We start from the raw sequence: 22,500 nt of genomic DNA, 5'->3' as shown, positions 1-22,500 counted from the left end.
TTCTTGACTAGTTTTGTTACAAGCTTTTTTAAAAGAATATTCTTATGAAAAAGCTTGTAGAATAAAACTCGGAATAAGACTCCAGTCTTTCCTTTTTCCCCCCACTTCATATACTTATATATATGTATATATATATATATATATATATATATATATATATATATATATGCTGGTAACCACTTAAGAAAAAGAAACACAGAAATCCCAAGCGCTTTCGTGTAATTCACATCCTCAGGGGAGAATACAGACAAAAGTACAATACAAAGACAATATAAACGGAAAAGTGTAAAACTAGGAGAGGTGACAAGGCGTCATACGGAAAAATATAGGAGAGGTCACAAGGCACCACACGGAAAAATTAGGAGAGGTCACAAGGTCTTACACGGAACCATGCCATTTGTCCACTCTTGGGGTTAACCAAAATCTCCTATACCGAATTGTTTACAAATGTTCTTAATTATGTAATTATCTAATTTATACAAACCATTACTTATGTTCAAATTGACTGACTCAGTTTGTTTGATAAGGCTACTTTCAATGATGTTCCTGTTAACAACAGGATTACATGATAAAATTGACGATGCCTTAGTCCAGTCTATACAATGATTATGATCCCTCATGTGCACAAATAAAGCATTAGAGTCTTGTCCTGTTCTGACACTATATTTATGTTGCTTTATTCTAGTTGAGAGATCTTTACCTGTTTGCCCTACATAAAAATTCCCACAATCTCTACAAGGAACCTTGTATATGCAGCCACATGAATTTTTTGGAGAATTCTTAATAATCAATTTCTTGAATGTGCATGGATTGTTGAAGACTACATTAACATTCCATGTTTTGAGTAAATGAGGAATCTGAGAAAGACTTTCACTAAATGGCATGACTAAAAGATTCTTGGTTTCAAAGGGAGGTGTAGGTTGATTTCTATAAAAAGTTTTCTTGGCTTTTTTGAGAGCGTTGTTTATAAAAGTCTTAGGGTACTTTAAGCTTAAACCAATGTTGAAAATATTTTCAAATTCCTCATCAATAAATTCCGGGCTGCATATGCGTAGAGCACGTAAAAACATTGAGGAGAACACTGAATATTTGATTTTGTTGTGGTTACCAGCATATTTCTGATCACGTGTTTAAGTGATTTATTTGCAATATATATATATATATATATATATATATATATATATATATATATATATATATATATATATATATATATATATATATATATATGGTTAAACTTAATGGCAAGATTATTATTGCAGAGTTTTTTATCTGCCTTTTCTCTTTCTCTGAGAATCTTTTTCCCTTCCACGGGAAGTTGTCTTATAATGTCACCATATGACATTGTTTTGTCAGTTACTTTGGGCATGGCTTTACCAAAGTGAAAAACTGGCCAGAACGCGTTTTCACACTACTTAGTGCTTCATCAGTGGCTAGACTGTGAATATCTGATTGAATTATTGTGTTTATGTATTGTTGGTGGTGGTCTGATATTACATTTTGGGGCTTCTGATTGGCTAGTGGGCCTAAATGGGACTAGCGAATGTCCCCAAAGATACAAAGATTCTACCATCAGCGCTTATATTAGAAGAGCTCTTAGTCACTGTAATAATTGGGAAACAGTACATAATGAGTTAGAAAGAGCTTCTCAGACCCTTATGAATAATGGATTCGCCAATAAGGATATAGAGCGAATCACAAAAAGAACTTTAGACAAATGGTACCAGGACAAAAGCCACCCAGACAAAATCCCACAGGACAAAAGCCACCCAGACAAAATCCCACAGGACATTAACGCCAAAAACCTGATTAAAATTTACTATAAGTCCTTCTTCTCCACAGCCTACAAAGAAGATGAAAGGGTTATGCAACAAATTATTAAAAGAAATATTAAACCTAAAGAAGAAAACTCTAAAGTACAACTGATTATATATTATCAAAATAAAAAGACATCTCAACTGCTACTAAAGAATAATATAAGAGAAAGTAAAAGTGACCTTCAGAGAACTCACGTCATATATAGGTACACGTGTAAACTTGGGAACTGTGCATCCCAACCTTCAAACTATATTGGCATGACAACAATGAAGCTCTCACGCCGGTTATCATACCACCTCTCTTCAGGAGCTCCCAGAAACCACCATCACTCTGCTCACAAAAGAAATTTAAATAAAGAAACTCTAATAGAAAACACAGAAGTGCTGGCAACAAATCAAGACCATAGAAGGCTACCTATCCTCGAAGCTCTCTTTATTAAAGAAACATCTCCCAATCTTAATATACAAACTAGGGATTTAGAAGCCCTCCCTAGCGTAAGGAGATCTAAGCCCACTGAAAGAAGGCACAATACTGATGACGTCACACAACAGCCGACCAATGAGGAAGTAGAATAGCTTGGGAGTCCCAGTCCAGCCCACTAGCCAATCAGAAGCCCCAAAATGTAATATCAGACCACCACCAACAATATATAAACACAATAATTCAATCAGATATTCACAGTCTAGCCACTGATGAAGCACTAAGTAGTGTGAAAACGCGTTCTGGCCAGTTTTTCACTTTGGTAAAGCCATGCCCAAAGTAACTGACAAAACAATGTCATATGGTGACATTATAAGACAACTGCCCGTGGAAGGGAAAAAGATTCTCAGAGAAAGAGAAAAGGCAGATAAAAAACTCTGCAATAATAATCTTGCCATTAAGTTTAACCATACATGCTTGAGAGAAAATCTCCTGCCCATATATACAATATATATGTATATGTATATGTATATGTATATATATATGTATATATATATATATATATATATATATATATATATATATATATATATATATATACAGTATATGTGTTGAGACATTCTGACAAGTTGAAGTGGGTGGGAAGAGGAAAGACTGGAGTCTTATTCCAAGTTTTAATCTTATTCTTGACTAATTTCGCTACAAGCTATTTTAAAAGAATATTATTTTGAAAAAGCTTGTAGAATAAAACTCGGAATAAGACTTCAGTCTTTCCTTTTTCCACCCACTTCATATATTATATATATATGAATATATATATATATATATATATATATATATATATATATATATATATGTATATATGTATATGTATATATATGTATATATATATGAATATATATATGTATACATATGTATATATATATATATATATATATATATACAGTACATATATATATATATATATATATATATATATATATATATATATATATATATATATATATATATACATATATATTATCTTATTTGTTTATTTATTTGTTCACTTATGTAAAAGCTGTTACAGTGTTTGTGGAATGAGTATTACTAGTAGTGTTTCTTGAGTAATTTTTTAGACACAAGGGTCTACTTGTACAGAAAGGTCCTTCAGTCACATTGGTGGCGGTTGTCATTACTCTGTAAAACCTCGTTTACACGGGGCAAGTTGAGAGGCAAGTCAAGTGTGCAAGTTACTTGTACTGGAGAGAAAAGCGAGCAAGTGCATGTCGATACAGGCCACTTGTCTCTGACTTGGCCTGTGTCAACGTGTACTTGCTCCCTTTCCTCACCAGTTCAAGTAACCTGCACACTTGATTTGCCTCTCAACTTGCCCCGTGTAAACGAGGCTTGAATGTTCGAACATGACAACAGCAACTTACAGAGTAGCAAGGGTACATGGGCTTGACCGGACTTCCCCTCGCTTGTGCGGACAGCAACCCAGACGTCACTGTGGATATCGAAGTTTGAGTCGAGCTCCAAGTCATCGTACTGCTCGAGCTGAGATGGACCCTGAGATCGAACTTCGGTGGTGTCATCGTCAGCAGAACGGGTGCTCTCGGCAGACACCCACTTGCCGTTGGTGTCCACGACGACGATGTGGTAATCATTGGCAGGGGCGTTGTTGAAGAACACGGTGAGTTTTAGCCGGCTTCCTGCCTCGTTATTGACCTGGGTGACCTCGAGTTCTGTAAAAGGAAAAGAAATAGCATAAGAACATAAGAATGGAGGAGACTGCAAGAGACCACAAGGCCCACATTAGGCAGTTCCATGTCCGTTAACACTTATCATTCCCACCCATAAACCTTCTCTTGAAACAACCAATAGTTTCAGCGCTCACTACGTCATGGTTACGAGGTCTATCCCATTCGTTGACCACTCTGTCGGTAAAGGAAAGACACCCCTGGCATTGGAAAGGGGTGGGGTGGGGGTGGGGGCTCGTGACGCCCCTACGGCCCAGCGTTTCCAGCGAGACTAAAGACTGGTCTTCACGTATGGGAATGAGGAACGACCTGTAACTTCCACTCTTATGGCAAGGTGAGGTCGAGGGAAACCATCATAGTAGGCTCGCCTCCAGGCAAATGGCGTCTTCAGGCTACGGCTCGATTTGTGTGCATGTTTTATATATATGTATCTATATATATATATATATATATATATATATATATATATATATATATATATATATATATATATATATATATATATCCGTGGTAACCCTCAGCTTCTTGGGGGCACACCCTCCACCTGGCGACACCTGGGGCTGAGGGGTGCCCTCCTTTCCTGATCTCCTTTATTTAGCTTATACTGTCCCTCCTCCTTGCTGCCCTTTTTAAATCTCCTCATGGCCACATCCGTGACCCCAACTCTTCGCTGCGATATTGTCTCCATGGATAGAAGCGCTGGAAAACAAAATGAATGGACCTTAGAGGGCATCGCCATTGTGAGGCAGCTACCCTCGCTGGGGACACGTACGTTCCAACCCATCAATGTTGACACGTCGGCGCCTCCGAGGGTCCCTTGGGCCGCATCGGGTCGGACAAAATGGTCCCCTTGGGCCGCGGCGGGTCGGATAAAACGAGTGTCCTGGTAACACCTGCCGCCCCAAGCTGTGCTGAGCTTCTCCCAAGCGGCAGTTAACACGAGGTTATGACCTAATCCCGATGTATATAAGGAGCACCAGGAGTTCACCGAGACAGACGGCCTCGGAGGATCACTTGACAAGTAGCGACGCCCCTTATCGCCGTCTCTCCTCCTCCCCTCCCTCTCTTCTTGCGGCCAGAAGGGAGCTTTCATCCGTTCTCAGGCGCCCAACTTAATGAACAAACTTTTCCAGCCAAGCCCACATCCCCTACGTTCCTGATAGCCATCTTTTGCCCAATGATGAGAGGCGCTATCGGGCGTTCAAACAATTTATTGATTATGGGAAGTTGCTGACACCGCGTGACCTTGGAATAGGTCAGGGGTCACCAGACTACGGCCCGCGAGGTCAGTTCACCCGACTCGCCGCCGCACTGTGCATATATATATATTTTTTCTAAATCTTTTTGGTAAGTAAATATGTGTTGTCTTACTTTTTTGCGTTTGTCTTTATTTTTTGTGTACTATGCGTGTTGGTAAATGAACATGTTGTCTTTATTTTTTGTGTATTCACTATGTTAAACCAAATGTTTATGTGGCCCAATGCGCTCGTCATTCTGTCTGTTATCTGGCTCACTCTGGTGGAAAAAGTTTGGCCACCCCTGCTGCTGGGCTGTGTTGGATGACTCCATCGCATTGCCATGGTCTGTCGTTTACCAGCTCTTCTATCCTTGTGATCTTGCTGCTGCACTTGATAGATGGGCTGGAGGGTCTCCGTGGAGCAGTGGCTGGCGCTCGATAAAGAACGAGGCGTTGCGTTAACAAGCACGAACTTTGGCCCTATTCACACTAGCGGTATGAACCGCGGGGAATCCGCGCCGGTACCGCATAGTCAAGGAAAAAATGCGCGATTGTGTGTGAACGCCTCCACTGAAGTACAGTGTAACTGAACCGCCGTTGCTCAAATGCACTGTGCTTGAAATCGCTGGTGTGAACAAGTCTCTGTCCGTTCATGGTGTCGTTCCTTCTGCCATATTTATTGTCAGCCGCTTCCCCCCCCCCAACAGACATGTGGCATACTTGCCAGATTTTATTTTGGTTAATGTGTTCAATTCAGTGACGGTCTCTGGGTTACACTGTTGTCTTTTAAGCCTCGTTTACATGGGGCAAGTTGCGAGGCAAGTTACTTGACCTAGAGAGGAAAGCGAGCAAGTACATGTTCACACAGGCTAAGTCAGTGAAAAATGCCTTGTATGAACATGTACTTGCTCGTTTTTCTCTCTTGGTCAAGAAGCTTGCACATTTGAATTGCCTCTCAACTTGCCACGTGTAAACGGGGCTTTAGTGTTATTTTTCTCTCTGTGCGCGCGCGTGCGCTCGTGTGTGTGTGTGCGTGTACGTGTGTATATATATGTGTGTGTGTATGCGTGTATTTACCTAGTTGTACCTAGTTGTATTTTACGGGAAGGGGAGCTATGCTTGTGAAGTCCCGTCTTCATATCTCATTTTATCTAAACTATTTTTAAATTCATGTATTGTTTTTGCACACACCACTTTCTCATCTAACTTGTTCCAACTGTCTATTACTCTGTGAGGAAAGCTGTTCTTTTTCAAATATCTTCTATAGCTGTCTTTTTTCATTTTCTTTCTGTGTCCTCTTGTATTTCTGTCATCCCATTTTATCAGATTCTCTCTATCAGTAATTTCTATGCCTTTCATGATTCTGTAGATAGCTATCAAATCTCCTCTCTCTCTTCTTTGCTCTAGTGTCTGTAGTTCAAGTTTTTCTAGTCTCTCTTCATATGATAGTTTTGAGAGTGTAGGTGCCAATTTTGTAATTGTTCTTTGTATTCTTTCAAGTTTTTTTTATACATTTTTTTTGTACTTGGTGACCATATCGTTGCTGCATATTCCAATCTTGGTCTTATCAGGGTGATTAGGATTTTCTTCACCATTTCTTCATCCAGGTATGTAAATGCAACTTTGATTGTTCTTATCAAGTTATAAGTTTCTCCAAAAATCTTATTTATATGTTTCTCAGGTGACATATTATTCATAACAATGACTCCCAGGTCCTTCTCATTTTCTACTTTTTTTATTCCTTCTTCTCCTAATTTATATGATCCTGTTATTCTGTTTTTGCTTTTTCCAAATTCCATTATACTACACTTTTTTGTATTGAAATCCATCTCCCACTTCCTACTCCATTCCTGTACTTTATTTAGATCTCTCTGTAGTGATTCACAATCTTCTTCTGTTTTCACTCTTTTCAGTAGTTTTGCATCATCTGCAAAGAAGCTCATATAGCTTTCGATTCCTTCGTCCATATCATTAATATATATAGCAAACATTATTGGGGCCAGAACTGTTCCCTGCGGAACACCGCTTATTACTTCATCCCATTTTGAGTGTTTGTCTCTTATCACTACTCTCATTTTTCTTTCTTGCAAAAAGTCTTCCATCCAATTTAGCAGTTTGCCCTGTATTCCTCCTTCAGTTTCTAATTTCTTAAGCAACTTCTTATGTGGTACTTTTTCAAAAGCTTTTTTAGGTCTAGAAATGCACAGTCAGCCCATCCATCTCTTTCTTGTATTATATCTATTAGCCTTGAATAGAAACATATTAAATTGGTGATGCATGATCGTCCTTGTCTGAATCCAAATTGCCTTGGATTTAGCACGTTATTTTTTTCTAAATATTTTACCCATCTACTTTTGATAATTCTTTCACAAATTTTTGCTATTGTACTTGTTAGAGAGACTGGTCTATAGTTGGTAGGTTCTTCTTTATTTCCTCCTTTATATATAGGTACTATATTTGCTTTTTTCCAATCTTCTGGAACTTTTCCTTCTTTCAAGGAACTGTTTAGTATGCTATGTATTTTGTCTGCCAGTTCATTCCTGCATTCTTTCAAAATCCAGTTTGCTATTTCATCTGGTCCATGCGATTTTCTGACATCAAGATTACTCAAGTGTTTCAATATTTCATTCTTTGTTACTTCTATTTCTTTCATAGGGGGGACTTTCTCTTTCCATTCGTTCTTTTCAGGTTGTATGTTCTCCCTTGTAAACACTGATTTAAAATGTTTGTTCATAATTTCCGCCATTTCCATTTCCTCAGTGTATTCAACTCCCTCCTGTCTTAATTTCTCCAAGTCTTGTTTGTTTTTCAGTTTATTGTTTACAAATCTGTAGAATATTTTTGGTTAATCTTTACACTTTTCTATGACATATTTTTCATATTTTCTCTTTTCCTCTCTGCACGTTTGAACATATTCATTTCTATAACAGGTACATATTTTCCACTTTTCAGGTCTGTCATTTTTCCATCTGGTTCAGGCTTTGTCTCTTTTGTCTTTTAACTCCCTACAACTTTTGTTGTACCAGCATTTTACATATTCTTTTTCTTGTTTTTGTCTTGGGACATACTTTTCCACTCCTTTTTTGTAAATTTTTGTCAAAATATTCCATTTCTCTTCCACTGTTGTTTCTTTTTTGTATATTTCTTCCCAGTTTTCTTGTTGAAAGAATTCTCTTATTTTATCAAAGTTTGTTTTTTCATACATCATTCTTCCTTTTCTATATTGTTCATTTCTTTTCATATATTTTTCTTCATTAAGTTCCAGTTCAATCAATATGTGGTCACTTTTACTTATTGGTGTTTTATATTCAATCTTGTCCACTATTCTAGGTTCAGATGTAATTATTAGGTCTAGTCTCGATGGCTCTTCTTCATTTCTATACCTAGTGTTCTCCTGTATCCATTGTGTCATTGTATGGTCAGTAATCATCTCAAGTAGAGCGTTTCCCCATGAGCCGTCTCCACCCTTTACTGTCATTTCTTCCCAGCAGATTTCTTTGCAATTAAAGTCGCCCATCATAACTATTCTTCCTCCATCTTCCATTATCTTGTTTAATGCTATCTTTGTGTCCTCTAACATACTTTTATGTTCACTCTCCTCCCATGAGGCTGTTTTCGGAGGCACATAATTGATCACAAACGTTCTGCTCTTCTTATCTCTGTCTTCTACTTTCATCATTATCATCTCTACTGTATTCTTTCCATATGTGACACACCTCACGTTTATATCCTTCTTAGTCAGGAACATAACTCCACCCCCTTGCTTTTTCTCTCTGTTTCTAATCCAATAGTTATATGCATCATGTCCTACACTGTTGGGTGGTAGTGGACCTTTTAATTTTGTTTCTACAATTCCCATTATGTCTGGTTCTTTTTCCTTCAAATAATCATTCAGCTCATTCAATCCTGTTATTAATCCATCTATATTTGTGTAAGACACTCTTAGTTGTGTGTATGTGTGTGTGTGTGTGTGTGTCATACGCGACACAGGCTGAACAGGACGAAATGCAATGAGTACCAACCTTTCTCCTGAGTGTGCATCTCCATCCTGTAAGCGACCTGGTTCTTCTGGTCCTCTTTTAGGCTGATGCGGACGACGTACTCTCCGGCCTCCTTCAGCACGAAGTAAGCTTTGCACCTGGTGTCCTGTCCAGCTTCTCCGCATGAGACGCTCAAATGCTCTTCGGGCATTTCCGGCGCGCTCAGGGTGGTCACAAAATTAGCGTTTCCGTCGTTGGCATTCGTTTGAGCCTCCCAAGATGCCTCGAGAGTGTTCTTGGAGAACTGGGTAGCTGATATGTTAAAGTCTGTGGAGAAGAGCAAGAACCTTTGATGTGACTCGTGGATGTGATGATAATCACGTTACAAATAATGGCGACAGTACTAACAGATAGTAATAAGAAATGATAGTACAGTACCTTGATAGTAATGGCATCAGTGCTAATAATAATGATAATAATAATAATAATAATAATAATAATAATAATAATAATAATAATAATAATAATAATAATAATAATAATAATAATAATAATAATAATAATAATAATAATAATAATAATAATAATAATAATAATAATAATAATAATAATAATGATAATAATAATAATAATAATAATAATAATAATAATAATAATAATATTAATAATAATAATAATAGTGCTAATAGTAAGATGTTGTACTATTACTATAGAAATGATAATGGTAATAATGTTAATGATAATGATAATAATAATAATAAAAATAATAATAATAATAATGATGATAATATTAATAATAATGATAATAATAATAATAGTAGTAATAATGATAATAATGATAATAATAATAATAATAATAATGATAATAATAATAATAATAATAATAATAATAATAATAATAATAATAATAATAATGATAATTAATAATAAGAATAATAAAAATAATAACAATAATGATAACAGTAATAATAATAATAATAATAATAATAATAATAATAATAATAATAATAATAATAATAATAATAATAATAATGATAATAATAGTAATAATAAAAATAATAATAATTATAATAGTAATGATAATAATATTGATGATAGAACTACCACGAAAACCAGTTAGCAGCTAACCTAGGAACGTCTTGACGACTGACTTGATGGCGTCGTTTGTCACGTAGGTGACTATAACCTTGAAAGAGTCTCCGTCGGGTGCCGTTTCGAGAACCTGCTTGCAGTTGGTCTCCTCGATCTCGCACTGGTATCCAGGTGGGGAGTAACTCGTTGGGTTTTCCTCGCCGGGGACCCAAGCTACCATGTCGATGGATCTGAGAGGGTCATCTACGAGGTCGGAAAGCGTCAGTGTGACCTCCTGACCTGTCCACTCTCGAGTTAGCACCATCGTGGGAGATTCTTCCAATGAACCTGCAAAGGATGTGGAAAATTGCTGTTCAAGTGAACTCGTTTACACACACACACACACACACACACACACACACACACACACACACACACACACACACACACACACACACACACACACACACACACACACACACACACACAAACACAAACACAAGCACAAACACACACACAAACAAACACACACAAATACGAATGTCTTTATTGAACATAGATATTTTCACAGATACTTACTGATGTTACATCAGTATAAATATATATATATATATATATATATATTTATATATATATGTATATATATATATATATATATATATATATATATATGTATATATATATATATATCTATATCTATATATATATATATATATATATATATGTATATATATACAGGTATAGATATACATATATGTATTTAGGGTCACATGTGGCAGGAGTGTGGGTGAAGATACACAGAAGAGTGAGGGAAGCAAGTAAATGACTTGGGGGAATGAGAAAAGTGTCATGGGAAATAGGTATCTGGGAATGGATACAAAAAAATGATGATATTATATGAAGGAGTTGTTGTGCCTCCGATATTGTTTGGGGCGGAGAGTTGGGACTTGAGGGAGGCAGAAAGGAGAAACTGAAATGCGTCCGAGAAATATGGTGGTGGTTATGAGGATGGATAGAGTGAGAACTGAGGAGAGCTGGGATGGAGAGGGAGTTGGCACATAGGACTCTTGAGAGTTTATTATGGTAGTTTGGGCTCATGGAATGAATGAGTGAGAAAAAAAACAAACTCGTCGTAGACTAAGGGGCTGATCAGTGTCTGAAACGGTGGAAGACCGGCCAGAATTACACACACCCTGACAGTTGAGTGACTTACTGGTGTCGCTGGCTGACGTCTCCTCGCAATACTCGACATCGGTCAATTTCTTGCAGATGGTGACGATGTCGTCCTTCGTCGCCCCGAGGAAGTAGCAGATAGAGTCTTTGCAGGATTCGTCGCTGAAATCAATGTGAACCGCCTCTGAGGGTTGTACTCGAATGGCGGTCACCCCTTCTCCTTCGATGAAGTTGAGAGGCTCGGAGGAGAAATCTGAAAGGAGATAAGGACATGAGCGACACAAAGCTTGACCTCAGTGGGACCCCCCAAGAAACCCTGCTCTCCTACACAGCGGATACCCCTTCTCCTTCGATGGAGTTGAGAGCCACAAATCAGAAATCTGAAAGGGGATATGGGCCTGAGGGATCGCTTCTTGTCTCGGGGTCAGCGATCAGAGGTGAGCGTGTGTGGATAAAGGCGAACCCTTCTGATGTTCTTGAACGTGTGACGCAAATATGGTTACCATTGTATCAGGATACATAGAATCAGTTATGAACGGAAGAGGCCATAAAGCCTCATTTACATGGGGCAAGTTGAGAGGCAAGTCAAATGTGCAAGATAATTGAACTGGAGAGGAAAGAGAGAGCACGCGCGTGCACACACACACACACACACACACACACACACACACACACACACACACACACACACACACACACACACACACACACACACACACACACACACAGACACACACACACACACACACACACACACACACACACACACACACACACACACACACACACACACACACACACACACACACGCACGCACACACACACACACACACACACACACACACACACACACACACACACACACACACACACACACACACACACACACACACACACACACACACACGCAACACACAACAACAATAACAACACACGAACACACACACAGAGACAGACAGACACACACACACACACACGGACACATACATACACGAACACAGACACACAGCAACAATAAAAACACACACGAGCACACACACATTATTGTCTCTTATGGTTATAACTCACCTTGTGGAGCATAAGTTACACGACCAGCAGCCACGGGTTCGTCGCTGTCAGTTTTTCTAGCTATAAAGATTAACACAGGTTCGGCACCGACGGCAATGACCTCAGGATTATCTATCTGGAAGATGACTTCTTGGTTACCAACAAAGGAAGCCGGGTACTGGGTGACGTTGTCTCCACTCAGGCTGAAGTAGGTCAAATGGAGTTGTTCTCCTTCTCTTAGACTGTATCCTTCGAAAGCAAATTTCAAATATGCTGGCGTGTTTGTGCCTTCTTCACCTTTGGACGGAATTGAGGTTCTTGTAATCCGGGTGACTCTTATCTCTTTGGGTAGATCTCCTGTCGAGGGAAGAAAGAGGAGAAAGAGATGTGAGGCGGGAAAGCTGTGCAACAGGGCTGCGAGTTTTCAGAAGCGGGAATGTGTCGCGAGCTACAAAGTCCAATGTGTAGGGGCACTGTCATAGCCTCCTGATAGGGGGAGTTCTCGACGTTTAACCGAATCGTGACTAGCATCTTGCACGAGGATACGTCACCGACATTTACCTAACACTAGACGACTTCATTCAGCTTAAGGGGACCCATATTCGATTTAAGTAGACAAGAGTGGGAGATGCATGACAGCGTCCTGTGTAATTTCTGTTGTAATTTGTGAAGAGGAGCTGGGCAACTCATTTTGGAGAGACAGCGACGTCATGACCGAATTAGTCGATTGACGCACCTCCATATGACATGATACGGTTAGCTTTCCGAAGCGAACGGGCCTGTTCTTGTTTAGACCTTGGTTCATTATTGTCAGTGTTGTTGATAAGAACATGAGAAAAACAACCAAGGATGGAGACCCTGAACTGGAAAGACGCCACTTGGATGAAGCGTCTCTCGAAGATCAGAAGATGATCGCCAGAGGGAAAAAGAACGCATAACAGCAGGATGGGATGTAAAAATTACCTACCATTGGTCACGTCAATCTCAGTTGCCACGACATTTGTAGGTGAATCGGGCTCCTTGACATCGATGGTGTACTGATGAGGTTTGAGACCAATGAAATATCCTTTGCAAGTTTTGGAGTTATCGTTTCCGCACTTCGTTGTTATCTCTTTGTAAACGTCTTCTTCGCCATTACGGTGAATCAGGAAATTTGCGTTGTCAGCAAGTGGCGACCACCGAACTTCAACCATGTCTTCCATCAACTGCTGTGCCTCTACCTTGTAGTCTGCAAATAAAATGGTCATTTTTGGATTGCTGAGAACGGGAGAATAGGGTATTTTGCCGGCAATAACCAGCTCGTCTATCCAGAAGGACAATACTCCAACGAAGAATCAGAGTCATAGAACGGAGGGAGACTAGAAGTTCAAAGTGATCACCATTTTTGATAATGATAGGATCAAAACGTTAATTCCATGCACTTCATTAAAACAAACCGAGATAAACAAAGGCATAATTTAGCGCATGTGCACGTACACACACACACACACACACACACACACACACACACACACACACACACACACACACACACACACACACACACACACACACACACACACACACATTATGTATATATATATATATACATATATATGTATATACATATATATATATATATATATATACATATATATATATACACATATAATGTATATATATATATATATATATATACATATATGTATATACATATGTATATACATATACATGCATATATACATATATACATATGTATATATATATATATATATACATATATATATATATATATACATTGTTACCTCTCCCATTAAAGCCCAATCTTAATTGGAGAAACAATACTATCTCCAATCATTGGCGCAAGATTGAGTCTAAATGGTAGGGTAACAATATACTGCATATCAAATATAAATCTCTTTGCAGTACTTTCAAGGTCGTGTGTCAATAAATTAGGTGACCGGTGGATAACTCAGAGGGGCAAGGTTAAGGCAAAACTATGGTGTTCTGACATAGTTAATTTTCATATTCACTTAACACTACACACACACTTATTTTATGCCTACCCGGACCACTTGTTAGCACTAGGGTCCACCTAACATACTTAACCTAGGGATTATAGATGAGCGGAAAAAATTGTGTCCGCTTTAAACGAGTTCAGAACCAAGAGAGAGAGAGGATATAGTATACTTCGTGACTGCAGTCACAATGGGGGGCCGCAGTTGCCAACTCGCAAACCGTTATCATTTATTTCATTACTGGCAGGGTGAGTGGAATAATATACTACACATACAGACATCATTAACATAATAAGGTACAATATACAATACGAACAATATCCTAGCTAACTAAAACAAAATGATAACAAAGGAATAATACACACGGAACATAGAAAATTGTATTTCATACGATCTGTAATTCAGGAAGACGAAAACTAGGACGTGGCTACAACTACCCGAAACAGGTGGTAACATGGAGAGTACTGTACATCTATTACAAAGGGACACATGGACTTGCGGCCACGCAACATTATGTATGTATGTATGTATGTATATATATATATATATATATATATATATATATATATACTGTATATACATATATATATATATATATATATATATATATATATACTGTATATACATATATATATATTATATATATATATATATATATATTTTATATATATATATATATATATATATATATATATATATATATATATATATATATATATATATATACATATATATATTACAAAGGATTACAGAGGCGGAGCATACCGACAGGAGACCTTTTGGTCCATATCTAGGTCGGATGCGAACAAAATGAAAATAATAATAATTGAATAAATAAAAACTACAATAATGTAAATAACAAATAAAATATATAAATAAATACATAGGTATAGTTATATAATAAACAAACAGATAAATAGTAAATAATGATAAATTGACATATAACTAATAACTAATGAGAATCAAACAGACAAATGATAACAAAACAAAACAAATAATATATAATAGATGATAATCACTACATCATCTTGCTTAGGTGTTTATCTAAATGATTCTTATGCTTCGAACTGAACTACATTGCACTGTCTCTGCAGGGAGTTTATTCCATTCATTAACTACACGGTTGGCGAAGTTGTTTCTACCCACTTCCAAATCGAATCTATTTCCGGACAGTTTGAGACCATTGTTTCTTGTCTGATTCTCATTGAGTGTGAAAATTTTGTCACTTTTGATGTTGTTAATTCCCTTTAGAATTTTAAAGACCTGTATCAAGTCACCTCTGAGTCTACGCTTTTAGGGAAAACAGACTCATATGTTTTAGTCGATTTTCGTATGATTTATTTTTGATATTTGGAATCAGTTTTGTGGCTCGCCGTTGTACTTTTTCCAGTCTGTCAATGTCTTTAATGAGATTCGGTGACCATACGGAAACAGCATATTCCAAATGTGGACGAACTAACGATTTATATAGCTTGTTAATGAGTGATGGACTTTTGAAGTCAAAAGATCGCGCAATCAGTCCTAGAATCTTATTTGCTTTCTCAGAGGCTGAAATACACTGCTTGGATGATTTGAGATTGTTACTGATAATTACGCCGAGATCTTTTTCACTATTCACTTTTGTTAACGAATTTTCAAATAACTTGTAATCGTACTGTTATTTTTACCTATGTGCATTACCTTGCATTTACTTGTGTTAAATTTCATTAGCCACTTTTCAGGCCATTGTTATAATTTATCTAAATCTTCTTGAATATCTAATTGGTTTAAGTGATCATTTGCCATTCCGCACAGTTTTGTATCATCAGCAAATTTGGAAACAGTAGATTTTAGTCGATGGTCTACATAATTTATATATACTATGAATAGAAGTGGCCCAAGAACGGAACCCTGAGGAACTCCATTTGTAACATTATTCCATCTATAAGTTTTTCCATTTAAAACAACTCTCTATTTTCGATCATTCAACCAATTACTAGTCCAACTTAATAGGCTACCACTTATTCCGTGTGAGGCTAATTTAGTAAGTAGTCTTTCGTGTGGGACGGTATCAAAAGCTTTTGCAAAGTCTAGATATATTAAATCTATATTGTTTCTTTTGTCATAATTCGAGATAACTGTGTTGTAGAATTCGAGTAAGCTAGTCACACAAGAACGTTTATGTCTGAAACCATGCTGGTTATCATTTATCAAACGGTTACTTTCTAAATGATGTTCGATAGCATCTCTGATGATAGTTTCCATTATTTTTCCTACGATTGAAGTCAAACTTATAGGCCTATAGTTATTTGGCTTCTTTTTGTCACCTTGTTTTGAATATGGGAGTAACGTTATCTAGCTTCCATTCTGTTGGGACATCTCCGGATATGATAGATTTCTTGAAAATAATTTCTAATGGAACAACAATCTCATTTTTATTTCCTTTAAGATTCTTGGATGCCAGCCGTCAGGCCCTGGTGTTTGATTAACTTTGAGTGTCTCTATACACCTTTTAATTTTTTCTTTTGTTATATTTACCGTAGTGAGTAAGTTTACCTTAGAGTTTTCACAGGTTTCAGTTTGGAGTTGACTTTGAGGTGTTTCGTTTACGAATACCGAGCTAAAACAATTGTTTAAAATATTACACATTCCTTCATTTGAATATTCAAGTTGACCGTCAGCAGATAATAGTGGACCAATGTGATTCCTGACAGCCTTTTTATCTCTAATGTAACTATAGAATTCTTTGGGATTCTCTTTGGACTTATCAGCGATATTCATTTCGTATTGTCGCTTTCTTTTTTTATTGTCTTTTTTAAATCTCTCTGTATTGATACATAATTTTCATAGTCATTAGATGTACCCGAGCACTTATACTTCTTATAAGCCTGTCTCTTTTTAGCAATATCTTTTTCAGTTTCTTTGTCGAACCACTGTGGGCGAGCCTGATTTGGGGGACGGCTGTCTTTAAAAGGAATGCAAGTATGAATCATCTTAGTGAGCGTATTTTGAAATATTTCCCACACCTGATCTACAGGTCTTTCGCTTAATTTTGCCTTCCAATCTGTAAGCTGAAGCTCCTGACGTAGTCCTACTGAAATCGGGTATTTTAGAAACACAAGTATCTATTCTAAAATTTTTAGGAGTTTGAATCTAAGTTGTGATCGCTATTTGTAACAATTTCACCGACTTCTACATCAGTAACCATGCAAGTGATCAATAGATCGAGTAAGTTTCCATATCTAGTGGGCTCTTTTACATGCTGAACTAAGTAATTGTCATCTGAAATAAGTAATTGTCACCTGAACTAAGTAATTGTCACCAAGAAAATCAATCAAGCGACTACCTATATAGCCATGTTCAAGGGTCATCCAATCAATGTCAGTAAAATTGAAATCACCCATTATCAATAAATCCCGGTTGCAGAAACTAGACAATTCTTGAAATAACAGTTTGTCGTCTGCTAATGATAATGTCTTTGGCTTATATATTGAACCTATGTATGTATATATATATATATATATATATATATATATATATATATATATATATATATATATATATATATATATATATATATATATACACATACTTACATATCCCAAAGGCTTTTTCCCCCTTACACGGGGGTAGCCTAAAAGAAAAAGGCATAGAAATAACTCCCTCCCATTCCATTCCCTACATATTCCACTCCCCTCCACCCTCCTCCCTCCCTCATATCTTGGCACCTCCTTGATGACGGATCATCCCTGCATCCTGTCCACTGGCCTGGGTCAGAAGCAGTGTCGCAAGACACAGCACATCCACAGCAAGGCCGCTTCATACATTCGGCGACCCCCCTCTCTGTCCCCTCATGTAGAAAAGGAGAAGACGGGAAGAAATCCCTTCGGGCTGCGTCAATTTTTTTCTCATACATACTTCCTCACCCCCCATCCCCCACCCACTCCCCCTCATGTATCACAGCATCATCCATACATAACCATTCTCCATTTACTCCTATCGTCTGTCCTCTCCCGTCCTTCCTCAACAGTCATTCCCCTCTTTCCCAATGCCCCTTTTACCCCATCCATTCATTTCATCCTAGGCCGACCCCTCTTGTTCAGTCCTTCTACCTCTGCCTTCCACACCTCTTTTACTAATCTTTTTTCACTCATTCTTTCCATGTGTCCAAACCATCCCAATAGTCTTTCATCCACCCTATCTCCCACCTCCCTTTCCACCCATTCTCCTCCTCACCTCCTTATTTCTCACTCTATCCAGCCTAGTAACCCCTATCGTACTTCTCAGACACCTCATCTCAAAGACATTCAAACTCCTTCTCTCTTCCTCCCTTATGTTCTATGTTTCTGCCCCCTACAGTGGTGTTGGCACAATCACTCCTTCATAAAATCCTCTCTTCTCTTAGCCTACATTCCCAAATGTCTATTTCTCATTGCACTTTTTAATCCCCCAAGGCATTTTCTCGCTTCTCCCTAATTACATTCCACCTTCACCCTACTCCTCCCTTTCCTGCTACATTCGCACCCAAGTGTCTAAAACCACTTCCTCCAGTCTCTCTCCCTTAATACTCAACTTCCAGTCTGCTGCCACTTTCTCCCCTTGTACATCTCATCACCTTACTTTTAACCACACTTATCTTCAGCTTCCTTCTTTCTCACACCTTCCCAAGCTCTGTCACTAACTTCCTGAATCCCTCCTCTGATCCTGGCACAAGCGCAGTGTCGTCAGCAAACAACAACTGGCTTATGTCCCACTTTTCTCCATTTTCTTTAACCATCTCCAATCCTTGACCCACTACCCTTGCATTTACCTCTCACACCACCCCATCCATGTATAAATTGAACAGCCAGGGCGACATAACGCATCCTTGACGAAGTCCCTTCTTTACCTCAAACTATTCACTCTCTCCATTTCTAACCCAACACAAGCTCTACTACTCTCATAAAAACTCTTAATTGCTCTTAACAGCTTTCCTCCTATCCCATATATCTGCAATACTTCCCACAATACTTTCCTGTCTACCCTGTCATAAGCCTTTTCTAAATCCATAAAAGCCCCAAAAAACATCCTTACCCTTTCCTATAGCTTTATCACATATCTGTCTTACCACAAAAAATCTGATCTATGCAACCCCTACTTGTCCTAAACCCACACTGTTCCTCACCAATTACTCCCTCTGTTCCTCTCCTAATCCTCTCAATCAAAACCCTCCCATAAGCCTTTCCAACTACACTCAACAAACTGATCCCTCTGAAACTACTACACTCACACTTGTCCCCTTTTCCCTTGTAAAGTGGAACTATACAGGCACTCCTCCAGTCCTCTGGCACTCTACCCTCTCCTAAACAAACATTAAATAACCCCACCAGCCACTTCACCATGACTGTACCTCTTTTTTCAGACATTCTGCATGGCATCCATCCAACTCAGGTGCCTTACCTGCTCTCATCATCTTAACAGCTGCCTTCACTTCATCTTTCCCTATTTCTCCTCCATTTTCCCCACTCATCACGGTCCTTTTCTTTGCGCTCCCTACTGCAACTACCTTTCCCTCCCTATTCTGCTTCACATTTAGCAACTCCCTAAAATACTCTTCCCACCTTCCTCTCACCGCTCTCTCTCTTCCATTATCATCTCTCCATCTGCATCTTTTACCTTTTCTTCTGTACTTGATTCGCCTCATCTTCCTGTCTTAGTTTCCTTCCAAAACATTATTGATTACTTTGGAAAATTTCTGCCATACTCTTACCCCTTTTCACATCTGCTCTTCCCTTTGCCTCCTTTATGTTATGCTTTCCTTCTCATCTCTTTATTTTGCACCTCTCATATGACTTCCTTGTCCTAATATGTAGCCAATCTATGAAAGCTTGCTTCTTCTCATCTACACCCTTCTTTGCTTCCTCATCCTACCACTCACTACCCTTCCTTCTATTTCCTCCCATGCTCCTTGTTACACGTACCGTCTTTGCACACCTTATGACTCCTTCCTTGAACCATCCCCATCCCTCTTCCACTTCTAGTTCTACTCTATCCTTTACTCCCTCCCACTCCTCTCTCAGCTTCTTATGGTCCTTCTCCTTTTTTTTCATTTAAGCAGTTCACTCTAAGTACCTCCCTACCTTCTGTCCTTTTCCTCTTTCTCCACCTGTCCTCCACTCTCAACTTACCTTCTACCAAAATATGATCTGATATTCCCCCACCCTCTCCCCTTAGAACATGTACATCATTAACTCTTTCTACTATACTCATGGTTACCACCATATAGTCCATTAGCACTCTATCTGCCACCCTTCCATCCACCACTCTCTTCCATGTGTACTTATGCTTGACTTTCTTCCTAAATATTGCATTTGCTATCATCAACTCTCTTTCGAGACACATCTCCACCATCAACTCTCCACTAAGATTTTTCCTGGAACTCCACACTTTCCAAACATTCCGTCTATTGGTTCATTTCTTACCCTAGCATTAAGGTCTCCCAATACAACTACATTGACATTTCTCCCAAATCACTCGATGCAGTCATTTACATCCACCCAGAATCCTCCCTTTCTTCTATACTCTTCTCACTACCAGTCTCATATACACTTACAAAAACCCACATCTCCCCTCCCAGTTTCACCTTCATCCACATTAACCTTGAAGAAACCTCCTTCCACTCCACTACACACTTACCTATCTCTTTATTTACTATTATAGCCACCCCTTCTCTCTCTCGTCCCTTCTTCACTCCTGAGAACCTCCCAACTACACTCCCAAAGTCACACTCGCCCCTCCCTTTCAACTTAGTTTCACTCAGTGCCAACACATCCATCTTTCTTCTCACAAACATACTACCTATCTCTTCCCTTTTACTCTCATCTGTACCACATTCACACACATTAAAAGACCCGAACCATTCTTCATTCACCCCTGTCTTCTGTCCTCTCCCGTCCTTCCTCAACAGACATTCCCCTCTTCCCCAAAGCCCCCTTCACCCCATCCATCCACCTCATCCTAGGACGTCCCCTCATGTTCACTCCCTCCACATCTGCCTTCCATACCTCTTTTACAAGTCTTTCTTCACTCATTTTTTCCATGTGTCCAAACCATCCTAATACTCTTTCATCAACCCTATCTCCCAACTCCCTCTCCACCCCTGTTCTCCTTCTCACCTCCTCATTTCTCACTATATCTAGCCTAGTAACCCCCATCATACTTCTCAGACACCTTATCTCAAATACATTCAAACTCCTCTCTTCCTCTCTTATGTTCCATGTTTCTGCCCCATACAGTGCTGTTGGCACAATCACTCCTTCATACAGTCTCCTCTTAGCATCCATTCCCAAATGTCTATTCCTCATTACACTTTTTAATCCACCAATGCATTTACTCGCTTCTCTCAATCTACATTCTACCTCCACCTTCACTCCACCTTTTCCTGCCACATTTGCACCCAAGTATCTAAAACTATCCACTTCCTCCAGTCACTTCCAGATTACTGCCACTTTCACCCCTTGTACATCTCATCACCTTACTTTTACCCACATTTATCTTTAGCTTTCTTCTATCACATACTCTCCCAAACTCTGTCACCAACTTCCTCAATCCCTCCTCTGATCCTGCCATAAGCGCAGTGTCGTCCGGAAACAACAACTGGCTCACCTCCCACTTTTCTCCATTTTCTTTAACCATCTCCAATCCCTGACCCACTACCCTTGCATTTACCTCTCGCACTACCCCATCCATGTATAAGTTGAACAGCCAGGGCATAACGCATCCCTGACGAAGTCCCACCTTTACCTCAAACCACTCACTCTCTCCATTTCTAATCCTGACATAAGCTCTACTACTCTAATAAAAACTCTTGACAGCTCCTAGAAGCTTTCCTCCTATCCCGTATATCTGCATAACCTCTCACAGTGCCTTTCTGTCTACCCTATCGTAAGCCTTTTCCAGATCCATAAAAGCCCAAAAAACATCCTTCCCCTTTCCTATAGCTTTCTCACATATCTGTCTTACCACAAAGATCTGATCCACACTGTTCCTCACCAATT

The 22,500-nt window shown here is 38.6% G+C and overlaps 1 protein-coding gene across 1 annotated transcript in view; it reads right to left on the bottom strand.

Moving 5' to 3' along the window:
- LOC143037736 (uncharacterized) overlaps nucleotides 1-22,500 on the bottom strand; it is a 169,417-nt gene that overhangs the window by 119,909 nt on the left and 27,008 nt on the right. The window contains exons 10-13 of the mRNA XM_076206284.1: nucleotides 13,456-13,716; nucleotides 12,510-12,845; nucleotides 11,482-11,694; nucleotides 10,326-10,616 (exon numbers count right to left, since the gene is read on the bottom strand). Coding sequence (XP_076062399.1) covers nucleotides 10,326-10,616; nucleotides 11,482-11,694; nucleotides 12,510-12,845; nucleotides 13,456-13,716 — 1,101 coding nt within the window. The remainder of the gene's footprint in view (nucleotides 1-10,325; nucleotides 10,617-11,481; nucleotides 11,695-12,509; nucleotides 12,846-13,455; nucleotides 13,717-22,500) is intronic.

Source organism: Oratosquilla oratoria, chromosome 23 (assembly GCF_046742065.1).
Source record: "Oratosquilla oratoria isolate Oo_2021 chromosome 23, ASM4674206v1, whole genome shotgun sequence".
In the NCBI taxonomy this organism is placed as follows: Eukaryota; Metazoa; Arthropoda; class Malacostraca; order Stomatopoda; family Squillidae; genus Oratosquilla; species Oratosquilla oratoria.
Note: the sequence above shows the minus strand (reverse complement) of the source record. Positions and strands in the feature narration are given on the sequence as shown.